Source organism: Chenopodium quinoa, unplaced genomic scaffold, assembly GCF_001683475.1.
Source record: "Chenopodium quinoa cultivar QQ74 unplaced genomic scaffold, ASM168347v1, whole genome shotgun sequence".
Classification (NCBI taxonomy): Eukaryota; Viridiplantae; Streptophyta; class Magnoliopsida; order Caryophyllales; family Amaranthaceae; genus Chenopodium; species Chenopodium quinoa.
The window spans coordinates 2554501-2577492 of record NW_018745003.1 but is presented as its reverse complement, the minus strand read 5'-3'; the positions used below and the strand labels follow the sequence as shown (position 1 = coordinate 2577492).

At 32.6% G+C, this 22992-nt stretch overlaps 3 protein-coding genes across 3 annotated transcripts; 1 reads left to right on the top strand and 2 right to left on the bottom strand.

The window, feature by feature from the left end:
• Window positions 1-5727: 5727 nt before the first annotated feature.
• Window positions 5728-9353, bottom strand: LOC110707878 (GTP-binding nuclear protein Ran-3-like). Its single transcript, XM_021885947.1, has 8 exons — window positions 9157-9353; window positions 8983-9052; window positions 7814-7870; window positions 7601-7718; window positions 6920-7009; window positions 6649-6828; window positions 6424-6501; window positions 5728-6006 (listed from the first exon to the last, which is right to left on the bottom strand). The coding sequence occupies exons 1-8, from the start codon at window positions 9157-9159 to the stop codon at window positions 5937-5939; spliced, it is 666 nt and encodes a 221-aa protein (XP_021741639.1). The 5' UTR covers window positions 9160-9353; the 3' UTR covers window positions 5728-5936.
• A 1069-nt stretch (window positions 9354-10422) lies between these two features.
• On the top strand, window positions 10423-13851 carry LOC110707877. The gene is made up of 4 exons (XM_021885946.1): window positions 10423-10791; window positions 10891-10979; window positions 11089-11179; window positions 13503-13851. The coding sequence occupies exons 1-4, from the start codon at window positions 10763-10765 to the stop codon at window positions 13531-13533; spliced, it is 240 nt and encodes a 79-aa protein (XP_021741638.1). The 5' UTR covers window positions 10423-10762; the 3' UTR covers window positions 13534-13851.
• A 1760-nt stretch (window positions 13852-15611) lies between these two features.
• Window positions 15612-16357, bottom strand: LOC110707876. Its single transcript, XM_021885944.1, has one exon. The coding sequence runs from the start codon at window positions 16251-16253 to the stop codon at window positions 15888-15890; it is 366 nt and encodes a 121-aa protein (XP_021741636.1). The 5' UTR covers window positions 16254-16357; the 3' UTR covers window positions 15612-15887.
• Window positions 16358-22992: the final 6635 nt, after the last annotated feature.

The following is a 22992-nucleotide window of genomic DNA, read 5'->3' as shown; positions in this document are numbered from 1 at the left end:
TTACCATCAATGCCATCCTTATTGGCAATGGACAATGACAGCTGCTTCCTATCTTCTAGTATTCTACTAATGCTCTCTCCCCTCTCTTTGCATTGTCACTTTTCTATTCTTTACACCATGGTAGAAATTATCGTGTATGTATGTAGTTGTTAACTAGCTTAGCTGGTAAAACAATAACGAAATATCATTCAACTACATACTCAATAATTGAAATCTTTTTTTTAAAAGTTTTGTCCTTTGTAGTTTCATATAGACATTATTTGTTAATGTGGAGTATATGATGTACTTCACTTATACTTCGTATGTATTAGGTGCAATAATGTGTACAATTTAAATGGTTTTTATTTTTAGCTTTTTATTATTATTTTTTAAAAAAAAATACTTAAGCTCTAAATCTGTAAGAGTGAATGTATTTGAATTAAAATTGTAAGAGAAAACATGTTGAATTAAACAAAAATGAAAAACTATCCAAAAATTATCCAGTGTTTATATACTCCCTCTATTATTTCTACTCTACTTATTTTTCGTGAGTGACTGAGTGTAAGAAATATAGAGTAGGTATTATCGTTGTTTTTTTTTTTTTTTTTTTTTTTTTTTTTTTTTTTTTTGTCCTTCTAATACTTCAATTCATATGTATTTAATTTATGTCTAGTTATACGAAGTATGAATTATGCATGGCCAATTCAAGTTAGGTTTTCTTTTAGTTTCGTTTTATGGTCTCATGCACCTAACTCTATCAACAACTTATCAAGTCAATTACCAATTTTGTGAGTGAAGTTAATTAGTTGTCTAAATTGCCTAGTTGATTGATGTCCCTCTTCTAATATATATATCCCCCTGTGCCACGTGAATACCATGTGACTGTGGTCACTGTTTTTAATTTGCTTCTCTTATTACTAGTACTGCTCTTCTTCACTACTTAATTAATTTTATGATGTAATCTTTCATCTGTATATATATTTGTAATTAATAGCATATATATATTCTCTTTCAAATTTTCTAGTCAATTCAACTACCAAATTGTCTTATTTGGTGCTACACAAATATGAATTATATTTATCTTATTCTAATCCTTTTTTAAAAGTTATACTCCTTATCTACGCATGTTTTTTAAGCTTGATTAGTGAGATTATTAAACGAAAGCCAACTGATTTAATTGGTAAAGTCTAAAAAAATGGTACGATTAGTACTTAAACTTGGACCGACTTAGTATTTATATAACCCCTTTGCCTCTAAATTAGCATAATTAGCAAATCAATAGTAACAATGCGTGTTTGGGTGAATGTACAAGGCCAAAGTTGCAATAATTTACAAATAGTGAAAATAAAATTCCTTTGAGATCAATGAAGAAATAATTCACAAATTAGAAAATGACAATAACACAAATTCTTATATGTGGCTAGCCACATAGTGTGGCCACTTCACATAATCACATATAAAGCAATTAATTAAGTGATAGGGGTCACGGTAATTAGCAAATGGGGTTATCTTAACGTATATAAGGTTACTTAAATAAGAAAAAGGGGTTACTTTCTTAAATAAGTGGAATTATTCTTTTGTCTTTTTAAAACAAAAGAATAGGGGTTACTCGAATGAACAAATGGGGTTACTTATTTCTAAATTACTTGATTTTATTCGTATAATGAATTTGGGTTACTTTTATGGACAATATAGGGTTACTCTCGTGAAAAAATGAGGTTACTCATACATATAAATGAAGATTACTCTTATAAACTAATGTGGTCATACCATATAGCTAGCCACATACAAGACTTACCCCTGAAAATAATAATCTTCAACACGAGTGGTTTTAATTAATTCAACGTAAAAATGATAAGTAAAATCTTTTGTATGCTTATCTTCTATGCATCATAAAGTGAATAGATTAGGATGAGAGAAATTGGAAATTAACCACTAACAAAAGTATACGCATTTACGAATAAGTAATGATGAGATATTAAGTGTAAACCTTGTAATTAAGACTAATATAGACATTGGAAAGCATGCACATTATTCGATGATCTTCCCACTCATGACTCATGCCATGATATTACGAAATATTTCACCTTTTTAAGTTGCAAACTTATATGTTTACCAAACATTCAGAATTTTTTATTTTTAAAAAAAAAAAACAAAAAAACACGCTAATAAGAAGATGAATCTAACCATAACACACATAACTCCAAATTTTGTATTGTACTAAAATAACTCCATTCAGGTAATTATTAAACACTCTAGGTGCCCTACAAACAATATTCTAAATGTTTGAAACCTTATTAGTCGTTGTAAAATCAATCATTCTTTTATTTTGTAATAACGTATTATCATAAAATGACATTGTTTGAAGGGTGGTACAATAGCAAATGCTCAATATCTGAAATCAAATCTATAATATTTAAAACACAAAGGGACAACATGGTAACGCCATGTGTCGCTGTTGCATCAATATGATTTGGCGCCACATCATCGCTATGTGTCACCCTTACGTGTCACCTTATATGTGTCATCACTCTAAAACTTTTCATACGTGTAACTTTCATATTTAATTTTCTTTAGAATGTAACTTCTAAGTAATTATTATACAATAATAAACTACAAATTAATTTGTAAGAAATTAATCACATACTAATGGAAAATATGGTCTCTTTCAAGTTGACAGCAATAGAACTTATTGAATAAATTTATAGATACGTATGTATATTGAATATACTTTTGTGCCTCACGATCATTTAGTAAATTCAATAATCCTACATTACAAAAAAGAATACAAGAATAAGATGATGAATTTATTTTAATTTTTTTAAAAAGTAAAAGAAGAGAAGTCCAACCTAATACTAGCTAGGTTGGATGTAACAGCAAAATATTGTCTCTTTCAAGTTGACAGCAATAGAACTTCTGACTTAGGAGGCTATAAGTACTCCATATGTAACATCATAGCGAGATAGGAGGCTAGTTCTTCGACTTTCAGGTCTAAGGTTGCTAGGGTCGAATATCACCAACCTCATTTTACGAGAGATTTTCATCAATCTCCTGTCTTAGGATGAGCCTTTTCTTACTACTCGTATATAAATGCTTTTATAAAATCACTGAGTAAATCATATTATAAAACAACTTTTGATTAATAAAGATTAAAGAAAAAGAAATTATGTACTACTACGTATTTATTTTGAACAAGAAAAAGTGCATTATCTATGACTAAAAAAAGTGGTACAGATTCCCAATTTCTTGAGGACTCTGAATGTATATTCCTTATCAATTTTGGTAAGCAAACACTTGAAGAAATTTCAAATTACTTTTGCAAAAGATTGGTAGTTATTGATGTAGCCTAACTAGATCAGAATTTCCTATCTATGTCTTTTCTTTTCCAACTTTTTTGTATGTACATGAAACACGCAATGCACGCATTCAATTACTCATCATATGATTGCTGTCAATGTCTAATTATATTAATATCATTTCCTATTTTTGGGTGTTCCAAAAGAGTAGCACATACATAATTGTTGAAACATAATAGTGTTTCTATCAAATTCTAGAAAGTAAAAAATATCTTAGTTTGGTTTTCATTGCAAAGATATTTCATAAAAAAAATATTAGTACCTATAAAACAAGTTCGCATGTAATTTGTAGTTTTAATCAATAATAATAGGAGTAATCAATTCCTATTAAAAATGTTTTGAGTGATCATTAAATGTGTAAATAGAAAAGATAATTGCAAAAAATTAACTAGATATGAACAATATATAAAACGTCAACGCCATGTTTTAACATAATGCTTAAATAAGCACAATGATCAACTTAAAAAAGATATAAGAAACAAATTACAGTAGAGACTGTGACCTTGTTAGGTAAAGAGTTTTTTGAATAGCTATTAGCTTTATTGAAACCTATAATTTGTTTGACCATTTTGGCTTTGGACTCAAAAAGTTCTATAAGAAGAAACTCATCATAATAGAGGCCTTCTTGGCAATCAGCTTTCGGCTATTAGCTACTTTGACTAATCGTCAGCTGTTAGCCTTTTTAAATTAGCTTATGAAACATATAATTTTTTTGGTTATTACATATATACATTGAAACAACTAACAATTAACAGCCATTTATCAAACACTTTTACATAATCAGCTAGTCAAATCATCTAATACAACCACCTACTCAAATTAGTTAATACAACCAGTTATATCCATCAATTACTAACATGGCTTATGTGACAAAGTAAAGCGTTGAAATACGATTCCTCTTCTTAAAGTGTGATTATCATCAAACTAATTGCAAAAAAAACTTTATAGATATAAATGAAAGATGTAGGATCAAGTGAATTAAGAGGGTTGAAAAGTCGAAAACAGGATATATAGGTCTAATCAATTTAAGGGTTGTGTTGAATTAGTGTTAAAGGGTTAGGGTCCAACCCTACAAGGAAAAACAAGTAGTGATCCAACAAAATAATCAAAATAAAGAGGGGGTCCTAGAAGTTTAGGGTAGGGGGCAAAGAGTTTCCAAATATAAATAGGGATGATAGTGGGCCAATAAAAAGAAGAAAGGCCCATTTTCCAACAAATACATTTTGTTTGGACATGAACATTGATGTTTGGGTGAGCCCTTTCATGTTCAAAGCCTGCTGGAATTTTATGTGGTGGGTGAACAACCAATGGGCAAACGGCAGAGAAGAATTTCTGCCTAAATAGAAACATGTTTGGGGGCCCATTTGTGGTTTTTGATATTGGGCTGTTTTAGACATTGATAGGGACAACTGTTTTGGAATTTGGGCTAGTCACTTTCATTCATGTTGGGGAGTTGGTTGGACCATTTGTATTTATTTGGGGGCCCAATTGAGTTACAATTTGTCTCCTTTTTAATGATAAGACCTTTCTCTTTTGTTATTTTTGGGAAACTTGTTTTGTAGGCAAAATAGATGGTTCCACCATTCAAATGGCCTCCCAAAATTTTGTGATATTTATGGAAAGCATTCCTATCTTCTCTTTTGGGGTCGGATATGTCTAAAATAAAATCAGACCAATTTTGAAGGTTTTGAGACCAAGTGTCAAATGTCGAGATCATATAATGTTATTTTGAACCATAAATGATCACTAGTCGGTCATATAATTAAGGGAAGTGTGTATGTAATGACTAAATTAGCAATTCTCGAAATTTCGTGAGGTCTATAGAAAGCACCTCAACCACTTTTCTTTTCGGGTCCAAAAAATTCCCAAATTGAATGTTATACTATACTAAATCAGTAAATCGACCAATTTAAGATGGTTCAAGAGCTGATGTCAAAAAATCTAGAGATATTAAATGATGATTAATGAATGATATTCAAGTTCTATGTTTTTTTTTCCTACAATTAAATAAGTCTTTTACAAGTTCTATTTACAATTAAAACAAGTCGTTTTACAAGTTCAAATATGAGTGAAAATCAAGTGCATTAAACGCGTTAGCTACAAGCCTCATACTTATACATCATATTTACCCTTTCTTCCTTTTTAACTTTCTCAAAATTTGCGCAATTTGCTCGCGTATCACTTGAGTTTTATTTCCAAGTTTCATATGTTTCACCATCACAATTTTTTGGAGAAACAAAGGAAAGGATAAATTGTACTTATAATTAATATGTAGTAAATCTCTCCAACAACAATATCAAATTATCAACAATATACTCCGTAATACTTAAAAATTATACATCGGCTTCTTTGTCAACGGGATGTTAGTAAGAAATTGAAGGAAACCATAATCAAAACCATGAAATAATATTCTGCATGCATACTATATACCATAATCAATTTCCTACCATGGTAAAGGTGGTCACAGCAGGATACATCTAGCTAGTAGCTGTAAGACTTATAGACATGAATATGTTTAAACCAAATTTGGTGTTCTTCAAAAGGTACACACCCCAATTAAAATGAACAAATCTACTAAACAGCGATTCTCAGAGCCTGGCACTACTCAAATGTATCATCATCGTCATCAGGCAATGGCTGCATAGCTGCTTGAGCAAGGTCTGCTTCATTCCTGGAAAAAACACGAGATAACAATACTGAGTAGTGAGTACTATTGCTTGATGATACTTCTTAACATGTACAATGACGCACATCACAGTTCACATACACTAAGGCTTTTAATGGAGAATAAACTAGATCACACATTTACACAGCACAAACGAGCCAACATTGAGTGACAAAATTATACTTCCAGAGTAAAATTAAAATTAAGCGATTATGACTTATAGCAAAACATGCACAACAAAACTGCTACTTCACACTGCTTTCAGAGCAGACAAAATAGCATGCTGACAGTAATTACTCCTAACAGTCCTAAGTATCCAAACTTACAGACACCTAAATTCTGGATACTATTATATTGTTGCAAAGCAGAATGAATTCAGAATTACAGAGTACTCTAAATCAATTAAACTGTAATGACACTTACTGTTGTTGCACGATCAAGTCAATCTCTACTTCAGGCGGGGCAAGAGCAACCTCCTCTTTAAAGACAAGATTAGAGTCCCTGAAACAAAGGCAAACACACGTTAGATATTTATCCAAAACTTAGAGGTAACAGATGAAACAACAAATTTAATGAGCATTTAAATCCCCCAAACATGCTCCAGGGAAGGGAAAAAAAAAAAAAAAAAAAAAAGAGCACAGCAGTTACCCAGTTAGCTTCCGCGCAAGGTACAAGAATGGCTTCTCATAGTTATAGTTGCTCTTTGCAGAAATCTCATAGTACTGCAGATTCTTCTTCCTATGAAATGTAACCTGTTTTGCCTTCACTTGCCTGTTCTTCACATCAACTTTGTTTCCGCAGAGAACAATGGGAATATTTTCACAGACACTGCTCGGGTACAAGAACAAATTATTACATATATCCAACATGGACTACATTCAATGGATCAAAAAAATCATGTCAAAATAAGGAGACTAACCGGCAAAGATCACGATGCCAGGTGGGAACATTCTTGTATGTCAGCCGGGCTGTAACATCAAACATTATGATAGCACATTGCCCATGAATGCTGCATCAAGCATGACAGTTATAGAATTAGGAACAGGAATAGTGTGTATGCACAACTGAAATACACTTAGCTCAAAAAACTTGGTTTAAATTGCACATCAAGTTAGAGTGCCTATCATTTTCGACAGCTTCATCACTAAACTGGAGAAACCACTTGAATGGATGAATCAATGTAAATTTGCAACAAACATATCAAATATATAAATGCTATCCCGAAATGCATTCTATTCTGACTGATTCTCCCAAATGAAACTCTGCCAGTCTTAAAAAACAAAAGTATGTAACCTCAACAGTTGCATGAAGATCAACGACATGGTGAATCTCCATCAAGAAGAATATAATTCACAGGACGAAAGTATGTATAGCATCAACAAAATATAGAATTGGCTAGAGAGCAGAAAAAGATTTGGATAAGAGGCACAAAACAATGTGATCAAACACCAACTATGCAGTTACTGTAAATTACTCGAAGTAAAGACAGCAATCCAGTCAACTGAATTATTTGACAAGTACCGAATCATTAAATTTTCACAAAAAAGGCATCAAAGTAAGCTCTAATAGTTGCATTTGTTTCAAATTATAACACACTTACTAGTAACCATCTCTAAGACCTCCAAATTTCTCCTGCCCAGCAGTATCCCAACAATAATATCTTATTTTGCCAAGGTTTGTGGTGAAATCCAATGGATGTACCTCCACACCAATAGTTGCTGGAGAAAGGGAGAAGAGATATATGTTAATTTTGTAACATTTACATCCTTAGACAAGAAAATGGGGATATCAACAGATACTTCAATAGACTTACGTTCATATTTCTTTTCAAACTCCCCAGTACGATGCCTCTTAACAAAAGTAGTTTTTCCTGCAACAGCGAACAACAATTTAGAATATATCGACAAATATTCTCCTAAATAAGGAAGTATATCTATACGTGTAGCATACAACTAAATAAACCCGAGTCTAAGCATTAAAGTAACCAGAATAATGTGCGGAGTATTAGATTCATAAGCTTGCATTGTAATCTTGTACTACACACAATAGCTACAGAATATCCACTTATACATGCTTGTTGTAATAGACAAGGCACCGGACACACAAATTTCGCTAAAGGAAAATAATTTATAAATCCGCGGCCTACCAATCCAACAAATCATGAAAATCATTACCTTAATTAACGTTCTTTTCTTTATTAAAAGACATAACAAAAGCACTACGGCAAAAGCATAGTTTCTCTTTGAATTAATGTAACAAGAGCTCAAACTATGCCTTTTTCTTCTGAATTTTGCTAGAGTAAACAACATCAAGAAGTCATCTCCTATAACCAGATCATAGTTCTAGGCAAGAAAATTGATCATGCATTTCTTTCAAACTTTCACACAGTTACCAAAAATTAAAATTACACTACATCAAATATTGCTAATAATCTAATGCAATTTAAGTTAATAAAAAACAAATTGTTTGTTTAAATAATCAAAATTCTGCCTTCACAAAAGCATTGTTAATCATACTTCCAATTACATTCTCTTAATAAATTTCATAAATTCACACCGTTATCAGAAAATTGCACTTCAAACATCACTAATAATGACATGCAATAAAAAAAACAAATTGTTTGTTTAAATAAACAAAATTTAAAATCCTATACAACTGCCTTCACAAAAACATCGATAATCAGAATTTCTATTACATTCTCAAAATAAATTCAATACACTCGTGAAAATTATCTAAACAATTAGCAGGCAAATATCAAACCCTAATCAAATCATTATCTCAACATTTTTCTTCAAAAAACCGTTACACTCATAAATTCTTAAACTATAACAACCATAATTCAACCAGCAACCAAAAAAAAAAAAAAATCAAACAAAACTCACGTATCAAAACAACAAAATTGATCGTAAAAAGTCATGAAATAATACAGTAATCAAAATATTACGATCAAATTAACAAAAAAAATGCGATGAAATAGTGTACCAGTGCCGCCATCGCCGACAATGACAAGCTTGAAGCTAGGATAATCAACAGTTTGCTGATTAGGTAAAGCCTGGAAAAGAGCAAAATAATAATTAACCAAAAGAGACATGAAATAAAACCCTAATTTTTATTAAAATTGGTATTATTGGAGAAGATGGAGGAGAGAGAGAGAACCATTGAAAACGGCGGAATTGATAAGAGAGAAGGGTGAGATGGAGAGAAAAAGAGGGGGGAGTATCTGTATTTATAGAATGGGTGAGGTTGGCTTTTAATTCACGCACTATTTTATCAATCTTCTGTTTTTAAGGAGAATTCAAGTTTTTATTGTTTGTCGACAAATTTGATTCGTAATTTTTTTTTTTTTTTTTTTTTATTTTTTAAGAATGAAGATTGTATCCCGCGTTCTCCTAACGCACAAATAATGTGTATCCTTGTGTTTATCATATTTATACCTTTGCTATGAGTAGTAAACTATCTAGTTGTTGCGTGCGACCTCGCAATGAAGGAACATTATAAAGCCTTCTTTATTCCCCAAATTCTCATATATTAGTAAACCAATTATGTTTTATGAGATATAAATTAAATGGGTAATGCTATATGCACCCTTTAGCATCTCATGTACTTCCTTTATTAGTATTAACTTGGGAATTTATCGAGAATTCACTAGTAAATCAATGTAATAAATGTTTATTTATTGTCTATTTTTTTCCACTTTTAGCTTCTTATATGCAACGCTTAGGGCTGCATATATCTTTTTACAAAATAAATTAATTTTTTTTTTTTTTTTTTTTAATTTTAATGTTGAGCTATCGGTATCAATACATATGTTAAAGCTGTCAAAACGTGATCTAATCTAGAATCAACCTAGGTAAAATTTAATGTGATTTAAAATTTGTGAATTTGACCTAAGAAAATTTGATTGAATTTGTTACGGAGTATTTACCAAAACTAGGACTCTAGGAGTGCAGGACAAAGTAGTACTAAGTCTTATTTGCTCGGGGATAAAACATAATGATGTTATTTGAATGTTAGTATAAGATGAGTTGTTTACAATACACTGTAAAACTTAATTTTGATGGCTACATGGTTAATGTCTCTAACAAAAATGTTCCAAACACTAATTTGCTCACTATTCAACTAGCCTGACAAACACATGAATTAAATCAAGAAAAATGCTTTACATAGCCCTTTGGGCTACATATAAGGAGCTAAAGGGGGGATGAAAATATAACATTAATTACACTAATTTGCTCGTGATTTTGTTATGCATTCCAAAACTAATATTAAGTTATGAAAGATATTAAATGTTTATTCTTAACCCTAAGGGTTACGTATAACATTACCCTTAAATCAAAACCAACTAAATTCCAAACTAATGATAAACTTTATTTGAATCTAAGTTGACATAAACTAGTAAGCAAATTGACTTGACCCGAATCCAATGCAATCAAGTATGTAGCCCATGATCGATATGAACCCGAACAAACCATACCAATATTGATAAAACCTTAAAATCATAGCACATATATCACCTTAGTTTTGATTCAAAAAAAGAAAAAAAAAGGAAGAAGATAGGCTGCACAAAAAGAGAAAAACCGCCCACAGAAATGGATGTTAATACAAAGAAAATTCTTCTTATTAAACCATAAATAAATACTCCGTAATAAATAAAAATGAAAAATAAATAAAATAAAAAATCATCCCAAAAATAACAAGGAAAATTCCGTCGATCTGTAAAACGCAGTCGTCTTCCTCTTCCTCCGACCTCTCCAATTTATCAATGGCTTCTCCTTACGATCCCTTCAAACAGTAAGCTTCGCATCTCCCTTCTCATCTCTCTCTTTTAAAATACTTTTAAATTCTGATTTGGGTTTTTTTTGTTTCCATTTTTCTAATTGCATAAAAAAGGGAGCCAATTAAGCAGCAACAACAAAATAAAAAAGGGCCCAATTTCTTACTCATGCTCCCTCTTATCTACGCTCCTGTTCTTCCTCTCAGTAATTCCCTCTTTTTTCATCTTATCTTTATGAATTTTTCTGGGTTTTTGTTGATTTTAATTTTGGTTTAATTGTGGTTATTTTTTTTTATTTTGATTTCTGGGTGCAGTTAGAATATCACTGAGGCATAAACCTGTTATTAGGGATCGTTTGTTTACTGCTGTTCTTGTTGGAGCTTTTGCACATGGCGCTTATCTTGTGTATCCTTTTACCTTTCTTATATTTAAGTTTTTGTGTTTCAGATTTTCCTGCTAGTATTATAATTTAATTAATTACTGTTCTTTATAACTGGCTACCAAATGAGTCGTAATTTCTTTTGTTTTTGTTAGCGGAAATGGTGTTACTTTATGATTTGTGAGATGAATTGTTTAGAATTTTGTATTGCATGCTTGATTATGTCTTTTGATTGTTTCTATGAAAATGCAGTTGCTATTGTTTTCCTAGGTGGGATTTTGATTTGTAGTTAGTGATATATGTATGTTGTAGGACTGGAAATTGTGATGTTTTTAGCTGTTGCACGGATATTTCGTATGGTTCGAAGTTTGATTAGATGCCCGATGATAGGTGAATGACGAGGATGCTGCAAGTTGGAGAGGAGGGGGGGGGGGGGGAATGTATATGTGGATTATTTGAATGAGTTTATTAGAGTATGGATTGTTTGATAAGGGGTAGAGAGTAGAGACTAGAGAGTTGAGTGTGGTTGCTATGTGATGATAGAATGTGGATTGAGCTGCCTTCAAGTTTATTGATTGTGGTTTGCTGAGAGGTTTATTTTTCTTGAATTAGCATGTTGGAGACTCCAACCATTATTCAGTTTCCTCCTTTACGCAACTCGTAAGCTGAGTCAGTTTCCTTCTTGGGTCAGCATGTATCGATGAATGGATACATGGCGATTCATTTAGGGCCCAACACGTGTACGGTTTTCTGAAAAATGGATTAAATGTGACATTTGGACATATAATAATCTAGTAAATATACCCTTGATGCCAGATGCGCACTAGTAGCTGAGTCTGTGTAACATAGTTCATCAGTCATTTTCTCAGCATCTGTTTAGGATAACTCTGTATGACATATGTTATTTAGGGAATGGAAGGTGGAAGATTGTTGTGAACTTGTGATGTGGTACTCTTTATGATATATCTCAAATTTAGATAGGCAGTATATGATTAATTTTCTCACTAAGTACAAAGTAATAGACTCCAACATTCTTCTGAAGCAAGGATTTTTGATCTGAATTATCTGAATAAGCAGTGTATACTGTATAGTCTCAGGCAACTCTATTCCTTGGGCAAGGAATAGACTGCTGGCTGCTGCTATCTTCTATCTTGGAGAGTATTTGGAATGTATAACTAATGAAATATATTGTATATATACCTGGAAGTCTAGAATGTAACCTGTATATTGAATGCATATTTCAGAAATGGACTGGTGTTCTTAGGTGGGTAGCTAGTAGCCTGGGAGACATTTATTTGATGTTATACTTGATGTCTTGAACAATTATCATAGCGTACTTTAAATGTAGTCACCAGAATTTTGTATGCCAGGCTCTAACATGGTACTTCCCATTTTTGTTGATGAGATCGTGATTCATGATTATAGACTATTGAAAGCCGAATATCTCACAGAAAATGATATTCTAGTTGGTAATGTTATCTTATGTGTCATCTTCATATAAACTTGTGGTCTCTGTTCGTGGTTTCTGTTTGGTATTATACCACATGTCTTAGGGTGGTTCACAATTCATCCCATCATTTGGCATGCTGATAATTATAGGACTAGATCATTTTTAATCACATTCCTTTTTATGTTGCTTTCATTAGTCTCCAGCCTCCATATCTCTATCATGGCAAACTAATTTAGCCAATATGCTGACAAATGGTACCAAAATCTTATTTTTGATGTCAATTGCTCATTTATATGATTATACATTCTACTCATTGGGTCCCACACTTCGTGATCTTTTTTGTTTTTTTTTTTCTTTTCTTCTACTCGGCTGATTCGATTGTTCTTCTACGTTGTTCTTAAGTATCTTACCTGTGATAGATTTTTTTTCCATCCTTTTCCATGTTATTTCTTTTTTGTTTTTTCAACTTAACCATAATATGACAGAGAAGAAAGAAAAAAAAAAAAAACTGGACTTACCGTTTTAGTAACCTCTTGTGCGTCTCTCAACATTGAGATTTTGGTCTTGCTTTTGCGTTGGACTTTTAAACCTTCTTTCAGTTTTACATGCATGGCCAAGTTTTTGTGGTCGTCAAAAGCCAAGATAGACAAGACAGTTAAAATCTCATAGCTTTTGATACTGTATATTTGAATTAGACCATATATTTGTGAGCATTTATGCCATTTGTCTTCTGGAGTTAAGCTAGTTTTGATTTGCTGAACTACATATGCAGATTAATATTGCTTTTATGCAGCCATCCATGTTGTGTATGTATAGTTTATCTGGAAACAGATATGGACAATGCAAGGGTTAAAGTTTCATCATCTCTTCTTTTGTTAAACCTTGACTGAGATATTCAGGACTGATCTTTATGATGTCGAGAGCAAGTAGAGGAACTGAACCAGCACTTGGTCTCCTGAGGCTTGTAAGTACACCATCATTCAGTTGATCGTGAAGGCAATCTTATTGCTTGATTTCACTGCTTTACATTTTTCGAGGATTCTTGATGATCATTCTTCTCCAAGTATCACTTCTTGCAGACTTAGCATTAAGTTGGTTATATTATTATGTTTTCTTGAAACTAAATAATCTCAAATGGAGTATTTACATAATCAGTTTTGATTAGCAAACATCTGACATGCTTGCGGAGTTATGGGAACCTTGATTTCTTTATCATGAATGAATTATGCCGTATTAGCTTGTTTATTACTCCGTATATTGATATGTTACTGATAAGTTTGTAGGAATAAGAAAGGTTAATTTAGGTGACGCTTCCTGTGAAATGTAGTATCAGCATCATTTGAGAAACATCAGTATGTAGTCTATGTATGGCCTTTTGCCTCTTTGGTCTTTGAAGGGGTGTTGTTGCAGCGTTGGATAGTACGAGGACACCGTGTAGAGGATGTATTGTAGGGAATTGAGAGATTACAGGATCCTTTTGAAATGTGATGCTTGAAACTTAGGGAGCAAAACGTGAACGTCAAGATCATTGGGTTGTTTACTTGGTCAAGTTGTACCTCACCTGCTCTTAGCCTTTTTTTTGTTTTTTCAGACTTTATCGAACCATGTCAAACTAGTTTAATTTCGCACATGACAAATTGGACCCTATTATATGGTCCTGTCCATAATGACCGTGTAATTGAATGAGCCAACAAACAAAAAAAACTCTCAATCTCACTGGTCAAGTGTACGCGGTATATCATAAATTCATAACTTCATAAGTATGCCTATTAGGCTATTACTTTTGATGAATTGATTATGGTCAGCCTTAAAAAAAAAGGTCTATGCCTCTAACATCACAAAGTCTGTATATTCTTTTGTTATAAATAATTAGAAATAGAGGTAGTATTATTATTTTTTTTCCGGTGTTTAGAGAGCCCCAAGGGCGTTTGATGAGAATCGATTCCAAATATTTTGAAATCGGGAGGAAAGATCTAACCACTTGATCTATTCCTCACTTTCAGGTAATACTAAAATTTTAATTTAGTGTCTAAAGTCTTGAGTTAAAAGATGTTCAAATTATTCTTCCGTTTGTCTAACGTGTGTCCATGGTTTGTTTAATGTAAGATCTACATTAGACATTAATAACATCTGTGATCATACAATAAGCAATAAGCTCAATATTGTATAGATGTAGATAGGGATCAAGTTTTTAAACTAAAAACAATTGGTTATTTGGTTAATTATTACTCCGTACTCTATATTATTGAATTAAAAAAAAAAAGATAATGTTGGCCAAAGCATAAGCAACAAGTATATTCCATCCACTTGTTGTGATTCCCTTCTTCAGAAGTTTCACATTATCTCCCATCAATATGCTCTCTCAAGTAAACTCTTAAAGTTCGATTTCAAAAAAATATTAATAAAATAAAAAATAAAGTTGGAAGATACCCATACCTTTGTCCTTGTGATCAGCTACATGCATCTCTAGATTCACAATGTAATCCTTCCAAGATTCCCGACCGTCTGATCAACTCAAACATACTCGTACACATTTGTACGGTTTAGATTAATTTAGACTTTTAATCCTACCGTAATATTTCTTAGACCTTATTAGTCAATCACACCAAATAATCTATAATCATGTCAATGTCACAAAACGTCATCGTTCCATTAATTACTTTCCACGGCTAATCCTTACTTAACACACTTCCTCCTTCCACTAATTAACGTCTTTATCTTAAAACGTCATCGTTAGTCTTTAAAAAAGCAATTTAAATCTAATTTAAGATCACTATCTACTCAGATCTTACATCATTTCATTTTAATAACTTATCACTTATCTAGAGATTAACATCACCCTAAAGAACTAAACCATTGGCTTAAAATTAGGAACCACTAATCAGTGACTCAGTGTACTTCTAGCTAATTTAGGAGTTTAGTCCAGCACTAATACAATCGAATGTAAAATCAAATATCGACTGCATCATTTTGAGCTATATCGCATACACCAACATGGCAACACGCTATAGATAAAAAGGGAATTATATACAATAATGAAAATGTAAAAAACAAGATAATTAGAGTAATGAATAATTACAGATAGATTAATGAAGGCGCACCTAATTTTTGTCCACATTCATTACAATATTACATCATCATAAAAAATTACCAAAAACAAAGTTTTTCATGCATGATGCTAACTAAATCAACCCAAATTCAACAATAACATTTCAAAATTAAAATAAAATATAAATCTAAAGAGAGAGAAAATGCGGACAAAACGATGCGCCGGTGAAATTAGGTCATTGACGATCTGAGTCATGAGCGGAGAAATCAGAAGCAAGACGAGAAGCAATGGCGGAGTGATACATTTTATCATGAAACGCCGCCGTTTCCTTCGTCATCAACCTCAGCTGCCTCGCCTTTTCTTCGGTGAAACATCCGCGAGAAAACTTCGGTTTCGACGGCATATCCTCCGATTTCACCGGAGTTCCTTCGATTTTTGAGCCAGAGTCAATGTAATCGGCGTCAGAGGACCATCCGAAGAGTGGCGACCACCACTTTCCACCGCCGGAAGCGGCGGATGTGGTGGTTTTCCGGCGAGTGTTGTCGGAGACGCCGGAAGCGCGGACAATAAAGGTTTGCGAAGGTAGAAAAGAAGTCGCCATTTTTGAGGTATTGTTTGATTTAGGAGAGAGAAAATGGAGATGAAGATGTAAAGATGAAGATGAATTTGATGGAGTTGGATGAAAGAAAGGTAAAAGGGAGAAGGGGGTATTTAAGGAGGGAGCGGAAAAGGAAAGGATAAGATTATGTACACGTAGCAGTTAGAAAATATTAAAAGCATGTTTAATTTTCACGATTTAGACGGAGTACACGGTTTTCGTGACTTGTATTTTAACTTTATTTTGACCGGTTACTTGTGTTATCGGTATTCTGGTATGGGGAAAGAGAGGTGATAATTTGGACGGAAATGTTCTTACAAAGTTTGGATATATTGATGTTGGGAGTAAATTTTAGATATTTTTTTTCATGGGTTTAAATTTTGAGGTTATCTATTGTAGGGATGGGTCATGGATTGGATAGTATCGATTGGGCCGATATAAAAATGATTCGGTTTGATGCAAGCATAATAGGTCGGCCTGCTTATTGTCATCTATTCATAGGATAATATTTCGTAAAAATTATTAAGGAGTCTGCTAGCACAATATGTGGGTCGTTCCGTGCATGAGCAAAGATCTACACTAGTTTAGCACAATATGACTTTTTCATGGCTCATTCAATACGTGATCCGCTTGAGTATACTAACAGGAGTACAAGTGGGCTTGTATGACCCTGATCATGCCCATTTCTAATCCATCCATGGAGTACATTATTTAAAACGCGGCTTAGTATTTCCAATAATGTAAAATGAAGATTATTCAATGTACATGTATAAAATGAATAATACTGCAGATTATACTTTTATAATATGTTCATCAACTGTCATTTCTAAGTATTCTAACAAATGCTACTAATAACAATGTGAATTGTGAGAAATTCTCACCTTTAACTATGTTGTCTCCATTGGAAGATATTTATTTCTCTATATTTTACAAGAATTAAAGATCTAATTACAAGTGGTAAGGGTTTACAAAATCTAATATGGACTAGTATGGCCAATGCAATGGATATTCGTATTCAATGTATACGTACACAAAGCATATCCTCGGAACAACATTTAAGCCTTAGGTTTCCAAATCCAAATCGAACGAACTCTTAGAAGTTAGAAGCCCACATGCATGACTACAACAAAGTAAGGGTCAAGTTAACACAATTGGAAGGGTCTAATTTTAGATTTTTTTTTTTTTTTTAATTTTTTTATTTTTATAAGGTGGTTTCCTACAATTCTCCAAGAAAATGGATGGAAGAGGCATATGCTTATGCTAGTCACGTTTTTTTATGGTCAGAAAATAAATTCTCGTGTTAGAATTAGAAGAGGAATTAAAATTATAGTTGTATGATTTTTGGAGGTATTTGGAAGGAAATCAAGGAAGATCTAGATACACATATAAGGACACAAACCCACTTATCATTAGTCTCTTTCAAGGCCAGGCCATAAGCTCCTTCTTTGCAACTGCCCATTGAGAAAATTCCCATCCCAAGCACATTTATATGAGCCGTGCTTTATGTATTAGGTTCACATGGAACAATATTTTAACGACAAATTTTAAAAGTATTCTTTATATGGTGTTAAGACTTAGGAGATGACGTAAAAAGCACGTAAAAGTTCAATCTTTATTAAAGGTTTCAACCGGCAAATGACAAATGTAACTCAAAACCATTGAAGTAATTTTGTCTATTGATCTAGCAAGTTATAATGTTTCAAAATTGAGACGTCTATTAATGTACATTGTGAATCAAGCCTTTGGTAACATATATAGTGTGTGACCACATATCATCTCTGTTTAGTAATTAGTGGATAGTTGGTTGTTAAGAGTTAGTTGACTTAGTTGATTTGATTAGCTAGTTATATTAAATGTATTGACTAGCTGATTGTATTAGTTATTGTTTGTATAAAACTGTTTGCTAAATTTAGTTGAATACTTGTAGTTATTTTGTTAATTGAACTTGTAAAATGACAAATAAAGACATTGGTATTTGGGTAGGTAGGGAATAGGGATGTGTAAGTTATACTTGATAGTAACTTTAGAACAAAATTGTCAATCGACTAAAATTTCTCAACCCGTATTTTGAAAAAGCTCTATTTTCAGCTTTTTACAACTTAATATAACCAACTTAATCAGCTGTTTGAAATTGGGAAAACTTGATCAATTTCTAAACTTTAACCAAGTACAAGTGTACAATACAGAGAAACGTTCTTGATGCTTGCCTAATTATGATCATGGGAAAAAAGTTAAATTTGGCATGATTGAATGAAGAATTGATTCATATTTAGTTGGGCTTTTATGATACCATTTTCAATTTTCAAGCCCCATATTCATATTGGGTCAATTAGATAACATTGGCCTTTATTGCAATGAGGAATAAGTTTATCGAAATATATTTTCATCAAAATAAATGGAGTCTTAAAATTCTATATTTTACACGAAATTTAATTAAATGAAACATAGATGCATATTAAACATAACATTATGTACTCTTCTGAGTGAGTCCCGATTCGTATGATTTAAATGTTCACATAAATTACGCCACCACCAAATCAACACCTTTGGGTACCAAACCAGTGAGCTTCACCATACCCTCTCCAAACTCTTTATAATCCTTCTTCACATTTTTTGCCTTGATATCGTCTCCACATTTCCCACATTTTTCATTCGGAAGGTTTGATACTATAACAATCTTCTCCAATGATTCATACGCACCAAGCAAGCACTCAGCGAGCTCTAACTCGCAAGGCCGGCCACGAAAGCCATGAATCTCAACCAGCTTCCAGCATTGATGGTGATGAAATTGCTTCGCTGCAAGCCTTATTTCACTGTAATGCTTTGCGGCCTTTGCCTGATACAAAGACTTCAACTTCGTCCACTAAAAAGGCAAAAAAATTACTATGAAAATATACCCTTGATAGCAATCTATTAATACAAAGCTGAGGAAATGATCACAAACCTTATTAGCAGCTTCCACTATCGAATCAATGTGAATCGAATCTTGTGAATTCATTATCTACCATTAAGCGATAGAAAATCAATATCACAAACATATACAACACCGGTACAACACATACACTATATAACGTTTTTCGATTCAATGTCTAATGATTAAGAGTAAGATACAACATGGCTTATAACTGTGTTATTTTTATCCCATTTCTATCAGTACTTACATTAGAAAATCCAATCATAAACCGAAGCCTAAAACAAAGTGGCCTAAAGCTAGTCCTAGCACAATTATTCATATACTAAAACAGATTTCTGATTACATGAAAATTCATGAATAAACAGAAAGGGCAGATATATCAATACCTTAATTGAAAGTTTATGCAAGGAGGGAGCTGCCTTGATCAGAAGAACCGGCCAAAGAAGACAGGAATCACGTTCTAGCTACTCAAGCTTTGGTAGTTGTGGAACATCAAGAGGATACGTTGGTTCAATGCAATCCTAAATAAAAAAACACAAAGATTTACATAAATGCAGCTTAGAAAAAAAAAAAGAAAAAAAAAATAGCTAGTATGAGTTTATATTTACCACATTAAACTCAGTGATAACCAACTTAAGCGTCTTGACTTGAAGGATGTATCCAAAATTCAACGAACCGGTTTGCAGTGAAAAACTGCTTAGACCCATATATATACAGAGCATCGAGACATTGATACCTTAAGGACAATAGACTTGGTGACCGCAAACTTAAGGGGTTCCGCGATTTGTGGATGTCAACTAGCTCTAGGCTCTTCAACTTAAGAGATTGAATTTCAATATACAGCCTATCTATCATCGACGAGTACAAGCATAAGCGCTCAAGAGAAGGACAATTGTACAACAATAAGTTCATAGCTTGGGTGGTTATGTTTACATGTTTCAAGGAGAGTTCTTTCAGGTTATATAAGGCAGGGTAACGAACATTCTTAATAAGGTTGTTATGACCACCAGGTTAACAAAGTCTTGAAATCATTTCTAAATGGTAAGGAATAATTATTCTTCCCTCGACGGGTGACTGCAGCCTTGCCATTGCATGAAAAGTCCAATTCAAGTCGGGCTACCTTTTTTCGAAAGGCGTACTCTACCCATTGATGAATATCACGAGTGCTAATATAATCAAAATCGAAACAAACTGTCAATTCTTCTAGTGTTGGCTTGGTATAAGCTTCCAAGACGCGAGTGATCACATTTATGATAAATGACCTTAACTCTTTAACATCTAGGGAGCGAGGGCAGTTATGACAGCGAGGTGAAGCGAAAATCTCAGCTTAGACGTACTGTTATAGTCCCATAACTTGTGCCATCTACGAGAAAGGATGCCACATCTGATTGCATCTTTCAATCCCAACTTTAGTAGTATATGTGACACAATAATTTCGTCTGGCAGCCGGCTAAAATCATCTGTATCCTCCCTGGCTTCTTCAGTTAGCAGACGACTCTATAAAAAACAAATGGCAACACGAAAAGTATAGTGAATCTCATCATTGGTTCATGGTAAGCAGTATGAATAGCGTGATACATCCGGTTGTACCATGAACACCTCGAGGGTGGGGGGTAATAGGAAATTTGTTGATATTGTATTCGCATAAAAGAAAATAATAATACAACTATAGTGTGAATAATAAAGATACATAATCAAGAAGGATGATTATCTCCCAATTAGAGATCGAGATTATGTAAATTAATACTGGCAGTAGTTATTGATAACATCGATTTAGGTTTAGTTTAGTAATCATATATTCATATCACTAACTAATGTTAACTATTTCTCTCCTTCACCAAAATTGGTGTAAATGTTCATATGTGCACCACATACATCGACATGTAATAGACGTGCGAGTGCGACGTGGTAGTGGGGACTATGAGTTGAGTACTTGAGTGTTATCATGTAATGTACGAGCCAATGAACGAGAGAAAACTTACCGTTGGAATTGAATGTGCATGCATCGTTTTTACATGAACTAAACTCAAAAAAACTTGTACAAAAATCAGGGAAAAAACAAACTATTATTAACCCGGCCAATTGTATGATCGATGTTAGATTTTGTGAAACTCCTCAAAGTGGAGTGTATTCCATTGATCAATATAATATAGGGATTATAATATGAGTCCTAAATGTGTTAGAAAACCTCAAAAGATAAATATATACAATATTCACAAAATATATCCTAAACTGTAATAGATGGAATATCTTATCATATATTCTATCAATTGATTTGTTGCAAGGAAAAACTTATTGTACATACAAATAACGGACTACCAAAAAATAAATTACTAGGTATTATAATCGAGTTCATAATGTTGGGTGAGGCCTAAATTTTAATAGGCCCATTATTTTGATGGAGCATTTGTTAATATTCTAGAAGCTTTTGGATACATGTAGTGTAGTTGGTATTGCTCTTCATTTCTCTATATTTTTCTATTACCTTGTATCATACAAGTCATTAAAATAATTTAGAGAATTTTTAACATTGGAAGTAACTAGAAATATGGTTTGTGAATTTTCTAGAACATCATGGATATAAGAATGATAGAAGGAATTTCTAGAATCTTCTGGCCATTTCTTCCAAGCACCATCTAGTCTAGAACTATAAATATGAGTCATGGGCATTCAAAGACACACAAGAGAAGCCACATACTTACTACGAAGTATTAGGGCACCGTACTATGCAATCGTGAAAAAATGTTCTTATTATATATCAAGATTCAAAATTACTTAGTAATCGTATTTGTCAAACTTTTATTATTCCAAAATACATCAAATATTTTTAAGATATTTTATAATAGGTTTGAAATCACTAGATAGATTTTGTAAAAAGAAATATTGCAATCAAACTTGACGAGTCTTTAAATTTTGAAAGTGTATTATTACATCATCAATTTTATTATCTTTAAGTAGAAAAGTAATCTCAAATTATCATGGTAAGTTTTTGTGTTATTTGGGATAATGGAAGAATAAACTAAGAGAAAAAAAAAATGAATATAATGTTGAGCAAGAGATTAAAACTCTTGACCTAAATAGGCAATGTTCCAACTAACCATTAGGCTGCTGTTATGCTTGAACATAATAATAAACTTTGTATTTTAGTTAAACAAAATTTTAAACATTTTTTTTTTCGTGATAGGGCACGTGCCGTATCTAAACACAAGGTGGCGTAAACACAAGGTGGCTTCGCCACTGTATCCACATTTCTCTACGAATCCACTATTCCTAGCTAGTTTAAATCCTTTGTCCCACTTTTCATGTCCCATTTGTGTTCCACTCATTTTGATTGGTTGTCATTATTACAAGGTTCCACTTTTCAAAATATAATAGAAAAAAAAATATTATGACAACCAATCAAAATAAGTGGAACACAAATGGGACATGAAAAGTGGGACATAAGATTTTTTCCCGATTACAACTGCAATCAATATTCATTTAGAAGTAAATTAAACCAATTAGCGAAAAAGTTGAGCAAATAAAATGAAATACAAAGATTAGATATTTAGATTATATACGGAGTACCCTTTAGTCACAAGCGTTTGTAAACGACATATTCAATGAAGTTATTATAGTTCCAGAATTCTATGTTTGAACTTTGAAGCAAAAAGTTTTTGCAAGTGATGTTACAATTTGCAAGTGATGTTACAAGTCCAAAAAACGTCTAATGAAGTAAAAGAATTGCTTTACGTCTACATGAACTTGTTCTCTTCACATGAAACGAAGCGTTCTAATTTGGTTTGAATTTTTTTAGGTTTAATCGGCTTTGATTTGATGTAGTATTTT

What these genes read in the sequence shown, in the direction of transcription:
- LOC110707877 (XM_021885946.1), top strand. Translation starts at nt 10,763, where the DNA reads ATGGCTTCTCCTTACGATCCCTTCAAACA. An exon ending in CGCTCCTGTTCTTCCTCTCA is followed by an intron (nt 10,980 to 11,088) that starts GTAATTCCCTCT and finishes TTCTGGGTGCAG; the next exon opens with TTAGAATATCACTGAGGCAT. An exon ending in GCACATGGCGCTTATCTTGT is followed by an intron (nt 11,180 to 13,502) that starts GTATCCTTTTAC and finishes TGAGATATTCAG; the next exon opens with GACTGATCTTTATGATGTCG.
- LOC110707878 (XM_021885947.1), bottom strand. An exon ending in TGTCGGCGATGGCGGCACTG is followed by an intron (nt 7,871 to 8,982) that starts GTACACTATTTC and finishes TCGCTGTTGCAG; the next exon opens with GAAAAACTACTTTTGTTAAG. An exon ending in TGGCATCGTGATCTTTGCCG is followed by an intron (nt 6,829 to 6,919) that starts GTTAGTCTCCTT and finishes GTACCCGAGCAG; the next exon opens with TGTCTGTGAAAATATTCCCA.
- LOC110707876 (XM_021885944.1), bottom strand. Translation starts at nt 16,253, where the DNA reads ATGGCGACTTCTTTTCTACCTTCGCAAACCTTTATTGTCCGCGCTTCC.